General features: G+C 42.4%; 1 protein-coding gene and 1 pseudogene across 1 annotated transcript; one reads left to right on the plus strand and one right to left on the minus strand.

The window, feature by feature from the left end:
- Positions 1-2336: 2336 nt before the first annotated feature.
- On the plus strand, positions 2337-13128 carry LOC105738642 (putative uncharacterized protein encoded by LINC00269; the record flags this gene model as incomplete). The annotated part of the gene is made up of 3 exons (XM_012501557.1): positions 2337-2416; positions 12032-12071; positions 12958-13128. Coding segments are annotated over 3 exons (291 nt in total), but the record flags the coding sequence as incomplete, so codon positions are not given.
- A 7289-nt stretch (positions 13129-20417) lies between these two features.
- Positions 20418-20666, minus strand: LOC115832482 (annotated as a pseudogene).
- Between the last annotated feature and the right edge of the window lie 1126 nt (positions 20667-21792).

Below are 21792 nucleotides of genomic sequence, written 5' to 3' on the forward strand. Positions count from 1 at the left end.
TGAGCCACCACGCCCAGCCCCAGTGTGTGGTCATTCTTAATGTTGTTTTGAAGAAGTTATAGACAGTTAAGGAAACATCTTAGAGAACTGGCCAAGCTCTAAAGCTAGGCACATTTCACATTTTTGTCTATTTAATAAAAAAAGACAAGACTGTTTTCCCGGAAGCCTCCTGGTCCGACTCCCAATACCTGCCTGTGGATAGCACTGTGGACTTTTGTCCCAGAAGACTAGTGTCTGGATAAACGTTTTGTAAGCCTTACTTCCTGGATGGGAGCTGACTGATTGCTTACATGTGATACTCATCTCCCCGTGAACAGTCATGGTGGCTGCTGTGTACTGGAGTCCTGCAGCTGTAAAGGGGACACGCTAGAAAGAGAGAGGGGAAGAGTCCTTTGCAGGAGCGCAGCTGTGTGCAGGCCTTTGATCCAACAGCAAAACCAAGCCTAGCAAGTTAGTTATCTCATTCCTTTTTAGCAATATCACATGACGAACATGCTGCAATGACTTCCAAATACTTCCCTCCTTTTGGCTTAGATTGGGGGTAGAATGAGGATAGAAAATGAGAGGTCTAGGGAAAAACAAAGTATTTGTTTATTCAGACATTTATTGACTCTAAATGCAAACATTTACTAAGTCCTCTCTGCAGGCCAGGTACTGTGCTCAATGTTTCACGTGTGTTCTCTCTCTCAATTCTTACCATAACCACCAAGTAGATAAATCCCAACTTCTGTTTAGCAGTTGAGGAAACTGAGCCTTTGGGGAGGTTAAGAAACTTGCCCAAGGTAACATAGTAGTAAGAGGCAAAGCTGGGACTCTATCCTGATGCGATGCCAAGCCTATGCTCTTAACCACTGTGCTATACTGCCTCCCTGTGTTAGAATATCTTTTATCTTTTATCCCCAGCACTGTGGAAGAGAAGAAGTCGAAGATAACAAACCTGCTACATGGTAGATGCCTGGAGATAATATTATGTATGTTTGCCATTATATTATATTCTTATGGTAGGGTACACTAAATTGCTATGTTCTTTTTGAAACAATCAGGAAACCTAACTGGGCTCAAGCAAATGTAATTCAAGCTGTTTGATCTCTAAAATATGATTATAATGATCTCTTCTTGTTGGCCTCTGTGTCTGTCCCTGGCTTTCTGAAGAGATCTTTTGTTTTGTATGTACAGTTATTACTGAGAAATACCAGCTGCAGGGGAACAATTCATGACATTACCTTCTCCCCAGCCCCTTCCCTCCCCACAACCCCCGGTCCTGGAGAGTGCTATTATTTTGAATGAATATGATTGACAGAGATGGGAAGGTCTCACTTTTATTTCTCTTATAAAATTTACTGAAGCCAAAACTTCTCCAAAAGAGGTCCCAGCATTTTCCTTTGGTTCAGACACAAACCTTCAGAGGAAAATAAATGCTCCAGTGAAACATAGTTGAAAGACAGAGAGGCAGAAGGAGGAGGAACACTTTTAGGAGTTTCAAGCACTGTGATAGCCATTGCCTTTTATTTTTGGAATCCTGAGGGATAGTTACATCTCAAAGCACAAACTAAAGATAATTCCCAAGATTATTGAATGTCCTCTGATAGAGACATCAGATTTCAGGTTGGTCTAATTTTCTTTGACTACTTATTTCTGAAAATTGCCTGTGGGATACAGAGTCCATCCTTAAATTAAGCTTTCCCTGGCTGGGCATGGTGGCTCGCACCTGTAGTCCTAGCACTTTGGGAGGCCAAGGCGGGTGTATCACTTGAGGTCAGGAGTTCGAAACCAGCCTGGCCAATATGGTGAAACCCCATCTCCACTAAAAATACAAAAAAATTAGCTGGGTGTGGTGGCTTGAACCTGGGAGGCAGAGGTTTCAGTAAGCCAAGATTGTGCACTGCACTCCAGCCTAGGGTGATAGAGCAAGAGTCTGTTTCAAAAAAAAAAAAAAAAATTAAGCCTTCCCCTAATTCCATATTCTGTGTGAGGGAGTATCCTTAGGTAACCTAAATCAGAATAAATCTGTATATATTCCTCTGGTCTTCCATACAAGTATAAAGCTTTCTGCTATACTGGAGGCTCTCAATCTCCTGTGTTTGTAGCACACTTTCAAGTGCTGTAAGTATTGGCAACACAAATAAGGGCTTAAAGGAATTGAAACTACACCACCATGTTCAGTATGATATATGATTAAACAGTATCTTATGCTATCCATACAAGTACATACAGCAAAGGCACAGCTCTTATGCTTCCCTTTCCATGCCACATCTAGGTTTGAGGACTGCTCAGTTTACTGCCCTTACCTTGATGTCTTCTTTTTTTTTTTTTTTTTTTTAGACAGAGTCTCGCTGTTGCCCAGGCTGGAGTGCAGTGGTGTGATCTCAACTCACTGCAAGCTCTGCCTCCCAGGTTCACGCCATTCTCCTGCCTCAGCCTCCCAAGTAGCTGGGACTACAGGTGCCCACCACCACGCCTGGCTAATTTTTTGTATTTTTAGTAGAGAGAGTTTCACCATGTTAGCCAGGATGGTCTCGATCTCCTGACCTTGTGATGTGTTTGCCTCGGCCTCCCAAGATGTCTTCTTATATGTTTGGGGAACAGCGTTTCCATGTTTTGGAACATGTAATTGTTCTTTGTTGCAATCTGTCATTACGCCACAACCTTTACTTTTTGCAGAATGCATCTTGATAGACCTCAGTGTAACCATATGTATACTGAGTTGCAGCAAAAACAGAATTTACAAAATTTATTTTACCAAACAAATGGGGTGCCATAGCATACTGCTGGAAAACCACTGCCTTATATACCTGAAGAGTAAATCATAATAAAAGGAAGAGCAGAATGAGGCTGGGCGCAGTGGCTCATGCCTGTAATCCCAGCACTTTGGGAGACCGAGGCGGGTGGATCACTTGAGGTCAGGAGTTCGAGACTAGCCTGACCAATACGGTGAAACCTCATCTCTACTAAAATTACAAAAATTAGCAGGGCATTGGCCTGTAGTCCCAGCTACTCAGGAGGCTGAGGCAGGAGAATCTCTTGAACTGGGGAGGCAGAGGTTGCAGCTAGCTGAGATCACACCACTGCATTCCAGCCTGAGCAACAGAGTGAGACATTGTCTAAAAAAAAAAAAAGAACAGAATGAAAAAATTGGAACAGCATTGGAGAGTCCTTGCCCAATGGCCCTACACTGGTATCTGAAAGCAGAGCTTTGCCCTTCTCCTTGTGGGATGACAATGCGAGGCTGCTTTTCCAGTTAGTGCCACTTAGAGTTGGCTGCTCTGGGAGACATATGGACATGAGGTTGCTTGGTGAAGCCTGGATAATGTCCCAGAATGTCAGTGGGTTCTTACAGTTTGATGATGTAGAGGTGTGGATATGTGGAGAATAACATTATATATATACTTAAAAGTTAGCACTTGTAGGGCAGGGTGCAGTGGCTCATGCCTGTAATCCCAGCACTTTGGGAGGCCAAGGCGGGCGGATCACGAGGTCAGGAGGTCAAGACCATCCTTCCTAGCGCGGTGAAATCCTGTCTCTACTAAAAATGCAAAAAATTAGCCGGACGTGATGGCAGGCGCCTGTGGTCCCAGCTGCTCAGGAGGCTGAGGTGGGAGAATGGCGTGAACCCGGGAGGCAGAGCACTCAGTGAGCCGAGATTACGCCACTGCACTCCAGCCTGGGCAACACAGTGAGACTCCATATCAAAAAAAAAAAAAAAAAGTTAGCACTTGTTTGGTATTAAAAGCTCAGGTTTGCAAGTGTCTGCCTTGCATTTAGAGAAGCTTGTGGTATTATCACTCCGTGTTCGGAATTACCCAAGTGATTCCAGGAAGATTAGGCAAGTTTATTTTATTATCATGCACATTAATTTAGGAAGTTGGCTGGAAACTTTATTTCCCTTTTTCTTAAAGCAAATATCTAAAGTTGATCCTTTTAAAATACTATCGCATTCATTTTCCTCAAGTTTCTTAGTATCATAGGCAAATGTAAATCCTGGGTAGTTTGGAGAAATGATCAAAAAGAAGGAATAAATAAAACCCAACAAATTTCATTCAGAATAAGCCTGTGCCTAATGCTTATGTGCAGTGTGGGTAGGGCATAGCTACCTTATTCAAATTATTTGTTGAAGGTCTACCATCTACCTAATCTATATTCTAGGGGATAAAACAGTGAATTGGGGATATAACAGTGAACAAGACAGATCAGTTTCTGCTGTCGCTGATCTTAAATTTTAGTGGGAAGGGCAAATGATAAACAATATACAAATGAATATATAACATGTCAAATAAGGAGGGAATCGAGAGTGATGAAGTGGGGAGGGAGCCACAAGTGCTAATTCATAACTGGTAGGTAGGGAAAGATTTCTGACAAGGCAACATTTGAACAGGGAACTGGTGAGCCATGTGGGTGTATGTGGCAACTGTACTGCAGGCTGAAGAACATCACAGGCAAAGACCCTGAGGAGGCAGCACAGTGGGCACATTCAAGAGCAGCAGGAAGACCATTGTCTTCCTGGCTAGATTAAAGTGAGCCAAGAAAGCACTGGAAGGTGATAAGATGAGGGTGCAGGGAAATCATGTGGGTCCTTACAGACTGAGGTGGGAATTTGGCTCTTATTCTGAGTAAGAGGAATGAATCTACTGGAGGATTTTGAGCAGAGGAATAACATGATCAGGCTTATGTTTTTGGCTACCGTGTGGAAGACATGGTGGGTGGGAAAGTGGGTAGGAGGCTATTTTGATCATTCAAGTGAGAGCTTGTGGTGGTCTGCACCAGGATAATAGCAGTGACAGTGATGAGAGGTGGTCAGACTCTGGATGTATTTTGAAGACAGAGTTGACTTGCTTTGCTGCTGGACTGAATGTGGAGCGTGAAAGAAAGAGAGGAGTCAGGCCGAGGCAGTGGCTCACACCTGTAATCCCAGCACTTTGGGAGACCAAGGCAGGTGGATCACTTGAGGTCAGGAGCTCGAGATCAGCCTGGGTAACATGGTGAAACCCTGTCTCTACTAAAAATACAAAAATTAGCCAGGCGTGGTGGTGCGTGCCTGTAGTCCCAGCTTCTCTGGAGGCCGAGGCATGAGAATTGCTTGAACTGGGGAGGTGGAGGTTGTAGTGAGCCAAGATTGCACCGCTGCACTCCAGCCTGGGTGACAGAGCGAGACTCTGTCTCAAAAAAAAAAAAAAAGAGGAGTCAAAGATGACTCCAATGTATTTACCACTTGGTGGCCAGAGAAAGGCCATTTCCCTGGGCCTTTCTAGATGAGAACTGTGGGTGGGATTGTGGAGATAGGAATGAGGGCACAGGGAGACAGGCTATGCATAGAATGGGGATTTTGGTGGGTTGTTTCTTGGAGCATAATTATACACTGTTTTGCTGTCAGCTACATATTTGGTGCCCTTAGTCTGTAATGATGTTTGGGAAGCCTCAAACCAAACCAAAGCATTTCCTCTGCCATCATGGGGGCCGTTTTAATTGCTCCAGTAGAGAGAAGAAAAATCTTTGTTTCAACAATTGGAGGGTGGGCCGAGAAGCTTGAAGTCTTTTTTATGGAAGAGGAAGGGCCAGTTTGTAATTTGCAAAATTAGGAAAGACTGGGGAAAAAAACCCACATATTTGTTCGCCTTCCCTTTCAACATTAGAATTAGCCCAGCTAAGCTTAAAGGAGGTGGTGTTTAGGCAGCGAACAGGCATTACTGTTTTACACAGCAGGTAATAAATAGATAGAACCCTGTACTCTAAGGATGATAAAGATTGAAAATATAAATGTACTTGATAAGTGTTAAGAAAACTTGCCGCTAGTATATATAATAAATTATTATGTAAACTAGGGATTCAGTTATACTCTACCAAAATTTATTGAATGTGTATTTTGGGTATATTATTATGCTAACTGCTATGGCAGATATAGTAATGAATAAAACACAGTCCTGGTGCTCAAGAGTTTCTAATCAATAGGAATGACAACATGCCTCTAAGTATAAAAATTCAGACTCCTCTACACTATGGTAGATTGATTGCATTAATGGCCCCTCCCAGTTTTCACAGCCTTTGCCCTGAACCTTTGTGTTCCCTCCCATTCTGACTCTGGGCTCATTGATGTGACTTGCTTTGGCACTGGAATGTTAGCAAACATGATGCAAGCAGAGGCTTGAAAAGCATATGCGTTTCCTCTTGCCCTCTTGCATGATTGGGTGTGTTCTCTTTTCACTTCTTCCTTGTCATGAGGACATGACATGCCTAGGCTAACGTACTGCCAATGTGAGACACATGTGGCGAAGACTCAAGGCCATCCTAAACCCCTCGTAGCCCCTGACTCACAAACACGTGAGACAGCTCTGCCAAGATTAGCAGGAGTGTTTCTCAATGTACATTCTGACTGCATATGCCTACATGACCCCAGTTCAAGCCAGAGGAATCACTCTGCTGACCCACAGATTTATAAGCAAGAATAAATGGCCTTTCGAGATAGGGTCTTGCTCTGTCACCCATGCTGGAGTGCAGTGGTGCAATCATGGCTCACCGTAGCCTTGATCTCCTGGTCTCAAGTGATCCTCCTGCCTCAGCCTCTGGAGTAGCTGGGATTATAGGTGCGTGCCACCACACTAGGCATGGCTATTGTTTGAAGCCACAGTTTTGGGATGATTTTTATGCAGGATCATTGCAGTAGATAACTGATACAGGCACTCGAGCCTCTTTGCAACTTGTCCCTGCCTTTCCAGCTTCTTGTCCCACCTCCCCTATGCCTTTTATTTTATTTTATTGAGACAGGGTTCTCCTCTGTTGCCCAGGCTGGAGTGCAGCAGCACGATCTTGGCTCACTGTAACCTCTGCCTCCCGGGTTCAAGTGATTCTCTTGCCTCAGCCTCCTGAGTAGCTGGGATTACAAGCACCCACCACCATGGCTGGCTAATTTTTTTGTATTTTTAGTAGAGATGGGGTTTCACCATGTTGTCCAGGCTGGTCTCGAACTCCAGACCTCAGGTGATGCACCCATCTCAGCCTCCCAAAGTGTTGGGATTATAGGCATGAGCCACAGCGCCTGGCCCCCCATGTACTTTATACTTCAGGCAACTGAGTTACCTGAATTCCTGAAATGGAACATGGTTTCTCATGCCTTTCCATATGTGATGTTTTACTTCTGAAATGTTCTTCACGCCTATCTCTGTCTGGACAACTGTCCTTTCTTCAATTCCAGTGCTGCTCCTCTGGAAAGTCATCCTGACACCCCAGGCTGAGTTCAGTGCCCCTTCCCTGTGCTTCTGTGAGCATCTGTAGCACAGAATGCACACATGGTTACAATTTTTTTTTTTTTTTTTGAGACGGAGTCTTGCTCTGTCACCCAGGCTGGAGTGCAGTGGCATGTCTTGGCTTACTGCAACCTCTGCCTCCCAGGTTCAAGTGATTCTCCTGCTGCAGCCTACCAAGTAGCTGGGATTACAGGTGCCTGCCACCATGCCCGACTAATTTTTGTATTTTTAGTAGAGGCAGGGTTTTGCCATGTTGGCCAGGCTGGTCTTGAACTCCTGACCTCAGGTGATCCGCCCGCCTCAGCCTCCAAAGTGCTGGGATTGCAGGCATGAGCCACTGCACCTAGCCACGGTTATAACTTAGTATGCTAAGCATTCCGTATCCCCAAGAAGGAGAAGTTCCCGAAAAACAGGGACTGTGTATTCTCTACATCCTGAATACAAGGTTTGGCACAACATAGACTCTCCACACACGTTTGCAAGTTTGCAAAGACATTTCTTTACCTTAATGTCACTGAGTTCTAAGTCTCATAGAGAAGGGAGAAATTTCTAAGAGAACAGGGAAGTTTTCACAGAAGAGGCAGAATTTGAAATGTTCCTTAGTTTTAATGGGTGGAAAGGGTTTCAGAGGTGGAGAAGAACATTTTGGGTAGAAGTAACACCCATAGACAGTGGCAATGTGGTATTCTGGTAGTTGAAGCATCCAGTATTATTGCAGTGAAGGATTCATGAGCAGGTGCAGTCAGAGGCAGGCCATTTTGTAGGGGCTTGAATAGCATCTTAAGGTATTGGGTCTTCATTCTGCAGGGCAGTGACACCATAAAGAACCATATTTTCAAGGGTTACTTTGGAAGCAGTGTATAGGGTATATTGGGGGTCAGGAAAGAAGGAGACCGGATATGTAGAACCATCTCTTGACTTTTGGAACAATCCAGACAGAAGGCAATAGTGAAAGTGAGAGCGTGTAAAAAGAACATATAGAAGCTGGGTGTGGTGGCTCATGCCTGTAATCCCAGCACTTTGGGAGGCAGAGGTGGGCGGAGAAGAGAGATGAAATAGTAGCCGAGAGTTGAGATAAGACATTTATATGATTTGGGATTTGTGTAGATAAATGGGTGGGAGTGGGGTGGGAATGGGGTTGAGATAAGGGATGACTCAAAAGCTCTCAGAGGAGATGGGAGAAGGTAGGGTTGAGAGCATATAAGGAGGGGTTTGCCTTTAGTAGGGGGAACTGCACTTCTTTTTTCTGAGAAGGGAAATAGAGGAGGGATATTTATCTTTTGCCATTATGGGGAACAACGATAGCTTCACACAGGCTATGTTTGGGCTGTACTCAGAGACAAAATATCACACTAGATGATCAGCCACTTGACATAGTATGGCAATTATAATTTTCAAACTGCCTGTTTTAGAGGTCATATTTAAAAGAGGAAATGAGAGTATATTAGTCTCTTCAATAACCTACTTGTCTATATGACCAAGAAATCTTAAACTGCTAAGTGGTAAAAATAAAATGTTTGTTCATGGTTTTCTAAAGAGTGGGAAATCAAGCAGATGATATTTATCAAATGCTTGCTTATCTATTAACAACCAGTTTTTTAATGTCTGCAAACATTGGGGGTAATGGAAATGAACAGTAATTTCACTACAATGTAGGCACAACCTGTATATGCCCTTTATTTTATTTTAGATGATGGTTTCACTCTGTCACCTAGGCTGGAGTGCAGTGGTATAATCATGGCTCACTACAGTCTTTACCTTCTGGGCTCAAGCAATCCTCCTGCCTCAGCCTCCAGAGTAGCTGCGGCTACAGGTGCATGCCACTATGCCCAGTTAATTTTTAAATTTTTTGTAGAGATGGGGTCTTGTTAGGTTGCTCAGGCTGGTCTTGAACTCCTGTCTTCCTGCGATTCTCCCACCATGGCTTCCCAAAGTGCTGGGATCACAGGTATGAGCCACCGTGCTGGGATCACAGGTATGGGCCACCATGCCTGGCTTCTATATGTCCTTTTTATTTGGAATAAGGACTTTGTAAAATAGAAGAACATTTCACAAGCAGTTTCAAAAATAGACCCATAACTGTGTATATAAATATGTACTTGCTCATATAATTAAGGCTGCAGCAAATACATGCCCATGAAAATATTTGTATTAAATTGGTAGAAATTTATAAATAATTAAAAAAATTATTCATCAAAATTCTGCTAAATGCAGTTCATGCTTTTATGACAAAAAAAGAATCTCAAGAATTGATCTTTGAACCAAGTCTTTATATAAGGAGCAGTTGAAATTAGGTTTCTCATTGCTATGCTTGCTTGGTTTAAGGTAGTTTTAATACTCTTGAGTCTGCCCTAGAAAATGTTTTATTAAAACGTTTGGGTGACCTATTATATTTTTGACTGAGGATGCCAAGATGTGGATGAAAAAAGTCTAAGGGCAAACAAGGCTGTGGCAGGTGGTTGCATATTCTTGAGTTGCTTTCATGTCTTGGCAGGAAGTGAACCGCCATTCCCCACACATCCTTTGCCTCTTTTCCTTCTGCCCCTGTGCAGACTGTTGATGATGTTCTCTAAGGACAGGCTGGGGAGTTGAGGGTGCTTCTCAGAAGGAAGGCTGCTTTGATCTCTGCTGGACGGACAAGTGACCCTGATCTCTTGGGTCATGTCTCTCTTTGAGGATCTCCAGTTCATATTGGTGTTTGGACAAGGAAGAAATGCTGTCCCTGCACTCCTAACTGTGGGGGCCTTGGCTGCATGGCCCAATCCATCAAGATTCCAACACGCCCTACTGAAGAGGAAGCCTTACAAGTCTGAACTTTGGTTTAGGCAACTAAGAATCAAAGATTTTTTTTTTTTTTTTTTGTGAAACATTTGCCCTTTTTACAAAACACCTCAAGAAAAATACTTTTAATATTGGAGCCCTAATAAACTTAAGAAAATTTGATTTTTTTGATGAGGAAATACCTTGATGTCTAAAACAGAGGATACAAGTAACCCTCCCTCCCTAAATATTGTTATTTATTTAATAATTTTGAATTATTTGGAGATAAAGCAAAATGTAAGCAAAAGTAGGAGAGAGAAAAAATACATATATTTGCTTTATGGTTTACAGACAGTAAGATATGGAAATTGTTGCTTGGGCATCTATAATTATTAATAAAAATTCCAGGAAATCTATGTAAAAAAAATAGCATATATGACTGCGCGTGGTGGCTCATGCCTGTAATCCCAGCACTTTGGGAGGCCAAGGTGGGTGGATCGCCTGAAGTCAGGAGTTCGAGACCAGCCTGGTCAACATTGTGAAACTTTGTCTGTATTAAAAATACAAAAAAATTAGCCAGGCATGGTGGTGCATGCCTGTAATACCAGCTACTGGGGAGGCTGAGGCAGGAAAATCGCTTGAATCCAGGAGGTGGAGGTTGTAGTGAGCCGAGATCGCGGCACTACACTCCAGCCTGGGTGACGGAGTGAGACTCGTCTCAAAACAAACAAACAAACAAAAAACCAACAAAACAAAACAAAAAAACCATGAAGCTAAGGAGGAGGAGAATTTCACTTTCTGAGGAATTCTCAAGAGCAGACATCTTAGTGGTGTGTCATTTATGTGTCAAAAAGAAAAATGGTGTCACTCAAATTTGTCCCTCTTATTCCTATTTTCTATAAGAGTTGATACTGAAACTAAGTCAGGAGCAGAGGGCTTCCCATTATTTTCTGAAGATTCCAAGGCCTGGGCTCTGTTTCCTCTATCTCTTTTTGGCCCTCTGAATCCTGCAGGCAACTCAGACCACTAAGCCCTTTCTCTCCATTCCCGTGTACAGGGAAGTAAGACCTTAATTACAAACCACACATTCATATATTCTCACAGAGTATGGTTGCTAATAATCTAAATCCTAGTGGTTTATTTCACACTGGAAGTTCTAATGGCTTTGGGGAGTGGATTCTTAGTATTTTGATTTTTTTTTTTGGTATAACTGTTTATGTATATGTGTTCACACATACCTATTTGAGTGACCATATGGTTCCTTAAGTACCTAGTGATTGTCATCTTCAGATAAAGCCCCAGCACTTTAGCATGCCTGGAATCCTCTTTCCCTTATTCTTTGTCTGGCTGACACTTCCTCTCTTTATGGGTTCAGCCCAGCATTCATCATTTACAGCAAATGTCTGAGGCCCCAGAACGTATACGGGGCTCTCATCTCTCCTCCTGAATCATATTATAATAAAATTATTCACTGATTCATTGGTTCAGCAAATATTTATTGAGCACCTACACTTATTAACCTAGCACTATAAGCTCCACCAGGTCAGGCTTCTCTGCTAAAAAATAGACCTCCATAAATATTTGTTCAACTAAAATAGATATATATTATTTTTAGTTTTAGGGGAAAGGCTTAATTGGTTGCGATGAATGTAGTTGCTGTTAGAGAGGCAGTGTAATGTGAAAGAGAGAGAAAAAAAGACCTTATTGGAGTTACAATCAAAATAACTTGTTATAGGTGCTGGCTAAGCGCCTACCTTTCACAGTCAAAATACCTAGATTGAAATCCTGGCTCTTCTGTTTGCTGGCTTTGTGTCATCCAGCAAATTATCCACTCTCCTTCTGTCTCATACGTAAGATGGAGGTCATGACAATACCTAATCTACAAGGTTATTAAGAGAATTATATGAGGAAGAGAGTGTGTTGTAAATTTTGCAGTGACATATTTATAAAATCAGGGTTTTTTGGTTTTCTTTTTTGAGACAGAGTCTCGCTCTGTTGCCCAGGCTGGAATGCAGTGGCGTGATCTCTGCTCATTGCAACCTCCACCTCCTGGGTTCAAGTGATTCTCCTGCCTCAGCCTCCCGAGTAGCTGGGACTACAGGCATGTGCCACCAAACTCAGCTAATTTTCATATTTTTAGTAAAGACGGGGTTTCACCATGTTGACCAGGCTGGTCTTGAGCTCCTGACCTCAGGTCATCTGCCCCCTTCAGCCTCCCAAAGTGCTGGGATTACAGCGTGAGCCACTGTGCTCTGCCTGTTTATTTAGGTTTTTAACTTTCTCAGTTTGATCCTTGATCCTGCTCCTCAAACTTTAATGTATATACAAATCACCTGAGGATCTGGTTTAGCTGCAGTTTTTGATTTAGTAGGTCTGAGGTGGGGCCTGAGATTCTGCATTTCTAATGAGCTCCCAGGAAATGCTAATGCTGTGCTCCACAGGGCACTATTTGGTCTGGCCTAGAGTCATGGTTTTCAAATCATACTGTGCATCAGCTTCTCCTGGAGAGCTTGTTTAAACATGATTGCTGGGCCTCTCACCTGAAGTTTCTGCTTCAGCAGGTGGAGGATGAGGCTGAGAATTTGCATTTCTTTTTTCTTTTTCCTCTTTTTCTTTACCCTTTTTTTCTTTACTTCTTCTAAAAAAAAAAACCATAATACATGTGCAGAACGTGCAGGTTGTTACAAAGGTATACTGTGCCATGGTGGTTTCCTGCACCTATTGACCCATCCTCGAAGTTCCCTCCCCTCATCCCCCATCCCCGAGCAGGCCCTGGTGTGTGTTGTTTCCCTCTCTGTGTCCATGTGTTCTCAATGTTCAGCTCCCGCTTATGAGTGAGAATATGCAGTGTTGGTTTTGTTTTGTTTTGTTTTTTAGACAGAGTCTCGCTCTGTCGCCCAGGCTGGAGTGCAGTGGTATGATCTTGGCTGACTGCAACCTCTGCCTCCCAGGTTCAAGTGATTCGTCTGCCTCAGCCTCCCAAGTAGCTGGGACTACAGGCGCCTGCCACTACACCCAGCTAATTTTTGTATTTTTAGTAGAGATGGGGTTTCGCCATGTTGGCCAGGCTGGTCTCAGACTCCTGACCTCAAGTGATCTGCCTGCCTCTGCCTCCCAAAGTGCTGGGATTACAGGTGTGAGCCACCACACCCAGCCTCATGGTTTTCTGTTCCTGTGTTAGTTTGCCAAGGATGATGGCTTCCAGCTTCATCCATGTCCCTGCAAAGGACATGATCTCCTTCCTTTTTATGGCTGCACAGTTGAGAATCTGCATTTCTAACAAGCTCTCATGTGATGCTAATGCTGCTGATCTAGAAATCTCATCCTTTGAGAACCACAGATCTAGAAAGATTGTTTTACTCGGAGAGTAAATTACTTTGCTATGCTTCAGAAAACAGTAATTGGGACTTAAGACTTGGATTCTGCCTCTTAGATTATAGTTCTGGTGCCTAAGCACATTTAATACTGTTTTTTAACAATGATGGGCACTAATGTGTTTCTATGGGCTTTGCATTGTCGAGGTCTGCCACAACTGTAGTAACAATTTAACCCTATCCTGGGACCCCTATAAAGATTACTCTGAGAACCAATGAGATTTAATTTATTTATTGTTTGTTTATTTTTGAGACAGAGTCTTGCTCTGTCGGCCAGGCTGGAGTGCAGTGGCACAATCTTGGCTCACTGCAACCTCCATTTCCTGGGTTTAAGCAGTTCTCCTGCCTCATCCTCCCTAGTAGCTGGGATTACAGGCATGTACCACCATGCCTGGCTAATTTTTGTATTTTTAGTAGAGACGAGGTTTCACCATATTGGCCAGGCTGGTCTTGAACTCCTGACCTCAGGTAATCCACCTGCCTTGGCCTCCCAAAGTGCTGGGATAACAGACGTGAGCCACTGCACTTGGCTGAGCCAATGAGATTTTATTTCTTGACTAGACATCTCCCTTCTCCCTTAAGATGAAGGTAGAAAAGAGAGGAAAATATTTTAGTAAGGTTCTCATCAGGCATAGTGAACAGTGGCCCATGTATTGATAGCCTTTGCCATAAGAAATGATATATTAACATAATGGATTCTCTTCATAGACTTAACGGGAAGGTTGGTACAGACACACTTGAAAGACAGGCCTGGGTTATATGACTCCTCAAGGGTTTACTCACAGAAAATCATTAAAAAAAAGTGTGTGTGTGGTTCAAAGTTGTCCCTAATTGAAACAAACATTAGGAAGATGCAATATCAAGATATACTGAACTGGGCCAGGCACGGTGGCTTACGTCTGTAATCCCAGCACTTTGAGGGGCTGAAGCAGGCAGATCACGAGGTCAGGAGTTCAAGACCAGCCTGGCCAACATAGTGAAACCCCGTCTCTAATAAAAATACAAAAAAATCAGCCGGGCGTGGTGGTGGGCACCTGTAATCCCAGCTACTTGGGAGGCTGAGGCAGGAGAATTGCTTGAACCCGGGAGGCAGAGGTTGCAGTGAGCTGAGATCATGACATTTCTCTCTAGCCTGGGCAACAGAGCGAGACTCCGTCTAAATAGATATATATTTAGAACTAGATCTTCCTAGGTTTATTGGTATTCTAGCTCTTTGGAGTGGAGAGATGTTGGCAGCACTTTCTGGAAGATCAGTTGCTCTCCTGTGTCAGCCTGGTACTCTTAGTCCAAGCAGACTCTTCAGTTTAAAGGCGAAAAGGAAAATACCATGAAACAAAATCCTACTTCCCTATCTGGGAAGTGGATCAACTGTCTATGTCCAGTTTATGGCCCCTTCTTCACTATAGGGTGGTGTGCTATATTCTGGAGTAAGTTCAAGAGTGGTTCTTGTCCTCAGGATATTTATCATTTTAAGAGAGATGAGGATTTATGTAAATAATTATACAAAAGGCAGAATAGAAGAATTGATATATCAACCACACTACCAATGTGAAGAAGACATGCAGAGGAAACAATAATACATTCTTCTTGAGGAAGTTGGAGATGGCTTAAGGAGGCTGTGGCATGTGGGCTGAGACTTTAAAATTAAGAAGATTTCAGAGCTGGGCATGGTGGCCCACACCTGTAATCTCAGTTACTCAGGAGGCTGAAGTGAGGGCATTGCCTGACAGCAGGAATTCAAGACCAGCCTAGGGAGCGTCACAAGACTCCCCCTCCTACCCCCACGACTCTAAAAAAATTAAAAAAAAATTAGCCAGGCATAATGGTGTGCACCTGTAGTCTTAGCTACCTGGGAGGCTGAGGCGGAAGGATTGCTTGAGCCCTGGAATTCGAGGCTGCAGTGAGTTATGATCACACCACTGTACTGCAGCTTGGGCAATAGAGTGAGACCTCATCTCTTAAAAAAAAAAAAAAAAAAAAAAAAAAAAAAAAAGGCCGGGTGCAGTGGCTCACGCCTGTAATCCCAGCACTTTGGGAGGCCGAGGTGGGCAGATCACGAGGTCAGGAGATAGAGACCATCTTGGCTAACACAGTGAAACCCCGTCTCTACTAAAAAAGTACAAAAAAATTAGCTGGGCATGGTGGCAGGCGCCTATAGTCCCAGCTACTCGGGAGGCTGAAGCAGGAGAATGGCGTGAACCCAGGAGGCGGAGCTTGTAGTGAGCAGAGATTGCGCCACTGCACTCCAGCCTGGGCGACAGAGCAAGACTCCGTCTCATAAAAAAAAAAAAAAAGGGGTTTCAGTAGATGGAAGCCTGTTAAGGAGTTTATAGCGATGTAATGTACTTACTATATTGAACCTAGAACTAAAGTTTCCATGTGGTGGACCTCACATACATTGTAAGGGTTATTTCCCCTCAAGTAAGTGGTGTGTAATGCAGAAAAATAGAAATGAACTTTACCAAAGGAAATGTGTGTTAGATTTTGTTACATGAAAGGTCAATGTTTGCTCAGATATTTTTAAAAATTTCTGTGCCCTGATTGCCTCAAGATCCAGTGAGATTTTGGTTGTTGACCAGATGCCTGGTTTTTCTGTTGGCCCTGTCTGCACAATTCTAAAATGGAATTCAAGGCTATCTATAGTTTAAAGACTGATTACTTCAACTTTAGAGGACATTGCTGTGAATTATCTTCTTTACATCCTGTAGAGCCCTATAGATTATTTACAATAAGAAAGTTGGATAAGATACAGAAAAGACTGAATTGCCTTTTTAGATCTAAATTTAAATTTGACGGAACCCAAACTTGCTCCTTTGCTCTGTGTTATCTGCTTTGGGACCCACTAGATTGTCATTTACTTGACTGTCCCATTTCCTCAACTGTTCTGTTTCCCCACTATCAGCAGTTTTCTCGTGTCATTTCCTTACAAGCCAACCTAGACTTGTAACCTATCCCTTTGACCACTCTCTCACCATTTTATTTTGTTTTCCATCCATTGCACTCACCCACCAAGTCCTTAACCCTAGATCAATCCAACTCCTGACTAGACAGCTGTGATGGCTAATACCAAGTGTCAACTTGATTGGATTGAAGGATACAAGGTATTGATCCTGAGTGTGTCTGTGAGGGTGTTGCCAAAAGAGGTTAACATGTGAGTCAGTGGGCTGGGAAAGGCAGACCCACCCTTAATGTGGGTGGGCACAATCTAATTAGCTGCCAGCTCGGCGACTAGAATATAAACAGGCAGAAAAATGTGAAAAGAGAGACTGGCCTAGCCTCTCGGCCTACACCTTTCTCCCGTGCTGGATGCTTCCTGCCCACCAACATCAGACTCCAAGTTCTTCAGTTTTGGAACTCAGATTGGCTCTCCTGGCTCCTCAGCCTGCAGACGGCCTATTGTGGAACCTTGTGATTGTGTGAGTTACTTAATAAACTCCTTCTTAGATATGTATCTGTTCCATTAGTTCTGTCCCTCTAGAGAACTCTGACTAATACAACAGCTTTATCCCTTTACTTTATACACGTGTTTCCATGTTTAGGTGTGTTCCTTGTAAGACATTTATAGCTGCATTTTGTTTTGGTTTTTATTCAAATCTGAGAATAACGGTTTCTTGGTGAGTTTAACTTGTTTATATTTATTGTGATTACTGATTGATTTGGGTATATTTATATCACCATTTGAAAGAAATTTTATGTTTTTTCTTTATGCTTTTCCTTTACTTTTTTAGCATCACTTTTAAAAAAGAAATATTTCTTTTCTTTGTTTTAAAAATTTACATTTTTTTCTTATTCTTTATTTGTTACCTTAAAAATTTTGACATGCTGGCCGGGTGCAGTGGCTCACGCCTATAATCCCAGCGCTTTGGGAGGCCGAGGTGGGCAGATCATCTGAGGTCAGGAGATCGAGATGAGCCTAATCAATATGATGAAACCCTGTCTCTATTAAAAATATAAAAATTAACTGAGCGTGGTGTCATGCTCCTGTAATCCCAGCTACTCAGGAGGCTGAGACAGCAGAATCGCTTGAACTGGGGAAGTGGAGGTTGCAGTCAGCTGAGATAGTGCCATTGCAATCCAGCCTGGGCAACAAGAGCGAAACTCCGTCTCAAAAAAAAAAAAAATTTTTTTTTAAACATACCTATTTAAAATGCCTATTTAACTAACATTAATAAATATTTCTATTCTCTCTCAGAACAATATAAGCACTATGGAATAGTTGAGCTCTGACATCCCTATCCGGTATTCCATGTTGTTGCTCTCTAGAATTTTAGTTTCATCTTGTTTTTATCCCTCCAATTACTATTTGAACAAAAATTTAATTTTATATATACATATAGAAAAGTACACAAATCATAACTACTCATTTGAAACATTTTCAAAAAGGAAATATAACCCAGGTAACAACCACCCAGATCAAGAAAGAGAATATTACTAGCACCCCAGAAGCCCCACAAAGAGGTTCTCAGTCACCACCCCTCTCAAAAATAATCTTGATCCTAATGTCTGTGATCATTGATTAGTTTTGCCTGTTTTGAACTTTATATGGACTCTTTTGTCTGGCTTCTTTCCCTTAACATTGTTTTTGAGAGATACATCTATGCCCTTAGATGTAGCAGTCATTTGTCTATTCCCATTGCTATAAAATATTCCATTGTATGAATATATAATTTATTTATTCATTCTTCTATTGATGGACAGTTAAGTTGGTTTTAGTTTGTCTGTTATGAATAGTCTACTATGACTTTCTTGTCTTTTGTACTGTTTCTGGGCACATGCTCTTAGGTATATTTTCTATGTACCCATTTCTGTTGTGTATATCTAGGAATGGAATTGCTGAGTCATTAGACACACAATTTACATTCTCACCAATAGTGTACGAGAGTTTTGTGAAGTGCCTGTTCAAATTCTTTCTGTGGGTTGTACTTGTTTATCATTAGCTCATTTTTAGATAAGATTACTTTTTACTGTGGAATCCTATGTGTCTGGGGTTGTGAATATATACTCTGGAGTGTTTTGTGGGTGTGTATTGAGTTCTGCACTTACTTCTGCTGGGACTCTAAATGTAAAATTTTTGGCTTGGGATTCTAGCACATAAGGGTGGTACAAATTTGTACCTCACACCTGGAAGGGACACATGCTTAATGTATCAATTTCTCACTGGGAGAGTTTTCCACCTTCATCCAAAGATTGAGGCAGATAGCACATCTTCTTGCTGCTTCTTTGTGATGGTGGCCAGAGATTTTCTAGATTAGTACTGTCCAGTAGAACTTTCTGTGCTGATATACATAGCTGTATGTATGCTGTCCAACATGGTAGCCACTGGTACTCAGCAACCCACATGTGGTTATTGAATACTTGAAATGTGTGACTGAAGAATTGAATTTTACATTTTGTTGAATTTTATTTTATTTTATTTTATTTTTTGGGACAGAGTCTCGCTCTGTTGCCCAGGCAGGAGTGCAGTGGTGCGATCTTGGCTCACTGCAACCTCCATCTCCCGGGTTCAAGCAATTCTCCTGCCTCAGTCTCCTGAGTAGCTGGGACTACAGGTGCTCACCACTGCGCCTGGCTAATTTTTTGTAATTTTAGTAGAGACGGGGTTTCACCATATTGATCAGGCTGGTCTTGAACTCTTGACCTCAAGTGATTCACCAGCCTTCCAAAGTGCTGGGATTACAGGCACGAGCCACTGCACCCAGCATGAATGTTAATTAATTTAAATTTCAATAGTCATATATGGGTAGTAGCTACCATGCTGTATAGCACAGTTCTAGATCAATTTTAATAGACTGGGCAGCCCATTGAGGATCTTGGATATACATGGTAGACTTAGTTCTACTTCCTTTCTTTGTGCAGGGTCTATGCCATGTCTCTTGTCCTAATACTCTTGACCCTAGCACCAGCATCTGTCTAGGCTCTATACCCTCAAGCCACCATATAGTCAACTGGAGTTGGCTTTACTTTCCTTCTGTGACTAAGCTCAGCTATGTAGTGCATATTTTGCAACATTGTGCTTGAGTATTCATACTGGAGAGGAAGGATAAATATCAGCTCAATCCACAGCTCCAGCTCTTGTGTGCTTCTCAAGCCACTTGCCATTGTTCTTCTGCTACTATTGCCCATGGAGACTTCCATTGCTAATAGCAGCTCCACAGCACTGTATTTAATGGCTCCTTCTTAATCCTATCCTACATGACTTGTAGAAAGCTTTGGCTTTGTTGACCATTACTTCCTTAAAGCAGTCTTTCCCTTGGCTTCTTTCATAGTACCAGTTTTCTTTCTACTTATATTGATTCTCCTTTCCAGGCTTCTTCTAGGACTTATTATGCTCACACCCCCTCTACCCCCATTATCAATGGGGAATCAGATCTCAGTTTTTGTTTTCTTTTTTTTTTTTTTTTGTGAGACAGTCTTGCTCTGTTGCCCCAGGCTGGAGTGCAATGGTGCCATCTTGGTTCACTACAGCCTCTGCCTTCTGGGTTCAAGTGATTCTCCTGCCTGAGCCTCCTGAGTAGCTGGGATTACAGGTGTGCGCCACCATGCCCAGCTAATTTTTGCATTTTTAGTAGAGATGTGGTTTCACCATGTTGGTCAGGCTGACCTTGAACTCCTGACCTTGTGATCTGCCTGCCTCGGCCCCCCAAAGTGCTGGGATTACAGGCATGAGCCACCGCGCCCGGCCCAGATCTCAGTTTTATTTCTTTTCTCACTCTATATATCTTCCCAGGGTGATTTCATTCCAATTTATGGCTTCAGGTATATTTTATGAGCTGATGACTCCCAAGTTTGTTGTCATTTTTGAAGCATTAACTGTTGTCATCCCTGCAAAACAAAAGTAGAAACAAAAAATACAAAGCAGCAGGTTTTTCTAGGCTCATGAGTTTTTTTCAAGTTTCAGTTATTTATTAATCAATGTAATCTTCGACACATTATATCAACATGATTTCATATATTTAGAGGAGAAATGCTTCCTGGTTAAGTGGAAAACTATGTGGATGGCTTCTGGAAAACCTTCATTCTAAAGCAGCTTTACAGTGAAACATTTCACTTAGAAATCTGGACCTTCTTTCTTCAGTTTGCTGTAATCCACATGCACTGAGTAGAACTTGTATTGATCCTTGGGACCCAGTTTGTTCCAGGGCCCTGGGTTATTCTTTCTGTCCCAACTAACATCTGGATTGAGCAATGCCAGACACAAGAGATACACTGCTGCTCCAGGACCTCCAGCTCCAATAAATACAAAGAGGGGCATCAAGCTTGGCTGCTTCTTGGTATAATTGAGGATCTAGCAGAGCATATTTGCGGCAGAGGCCCTCGATTGGAAATGAGGGAACCAGCCTAGCCACCAGGCCCTGGGCTAAGTAGTATCTGGCTCATAAGTTTTGAGAGCAAGCTCTAAAACTCCAGTGAACAGTTAGCTGCACAGTGTATTTAGGCAGACCCTTGACCCAGTCCTTCCCTGATTTGTCTTCAAAATAATTGTGGGGGCACTGAAGAATTGTGGGACACTGGCAAGAAGAAGAATCTTAGAGCTATTCTTTGATCTAGTTCAATTAATTAATCAGTTAATTGACAAAAATTGTATACATTGATGGTGTACAACATGATGTTTTGATATATGTATACATTGTGGAATGGCAAAAGCAGGATAATTGACATACAAATTACCTCACACACTTATCTTTTTTTTTTTTTTTATGGTGAGAACTTTGGTCTATTTTTCTGGTGAATAATATGTAGCAGGACTGGTACCAGAACCAGGTCATCCAGAGATGTTCTGTCTGCTGCCATCAACTCAGGACCTCAGAAAGTGGTACTCTTCCCCTAAAGGTGAATTATTTTAACTAAAAAAAGAGAAATCCTTATTTCTAGATGAAATAAGAATCAACAGGAAATTCCAGGAGATTTCAGTTACATCAGTTGTTACAGTTGGTATATAATGATAACATCTGTTACAATGAAAGCAGCAAGTATGTATTTAATACACTTTTACAAAGTCCCCTTCTTTTCTTTTTTCTTTTCCTTTTTTGAGGGTAGCAAGGTTTATTGTGAAGAGCGAAAGAACAAAGCTTCCACAGCGTGGAATGGTACCCAAGTGGGTTACAGCTGCTGGCTGGAGTGGCCAGCTTTCATTCCCTTATTGCCCCTCCCATGTTCTGTTTTTGTCCTATCAGAATGCCCTTTTTCCAATCCTCCCTGCGATTGGCTACTTTTAGGATCCTGCTGATTGATGCATTTTACAGACCGCTGATTGGTGCGTTTTGCAGAGTGCTGATTGGTGCATTTTACAATCCTCTTGCTAGCTACAGAGTGCCGATTGGTACGTTTTACAATCCTAGCTACAGATTGCTGATTGGTGAGTTTTACAATCCTCTTGTAAGACAGAAAATTTCTCCAAGTCCCCACTCGAGCAAGGAAGTCCT

This window comes from Nomascus leucogenys, chromosome 22a, assembly GCF_006542625.1.
Source record: "Nomascus leucogenys isolate Asia chromosome 22a, Asia_NLE_v1, whole genome shotgun sequence".
NCBI lineage: Eukaryota > Metazoa > Chordata > Mammalia > Primates > Hylobatidae > Nomascus > Nomascus leucogenys.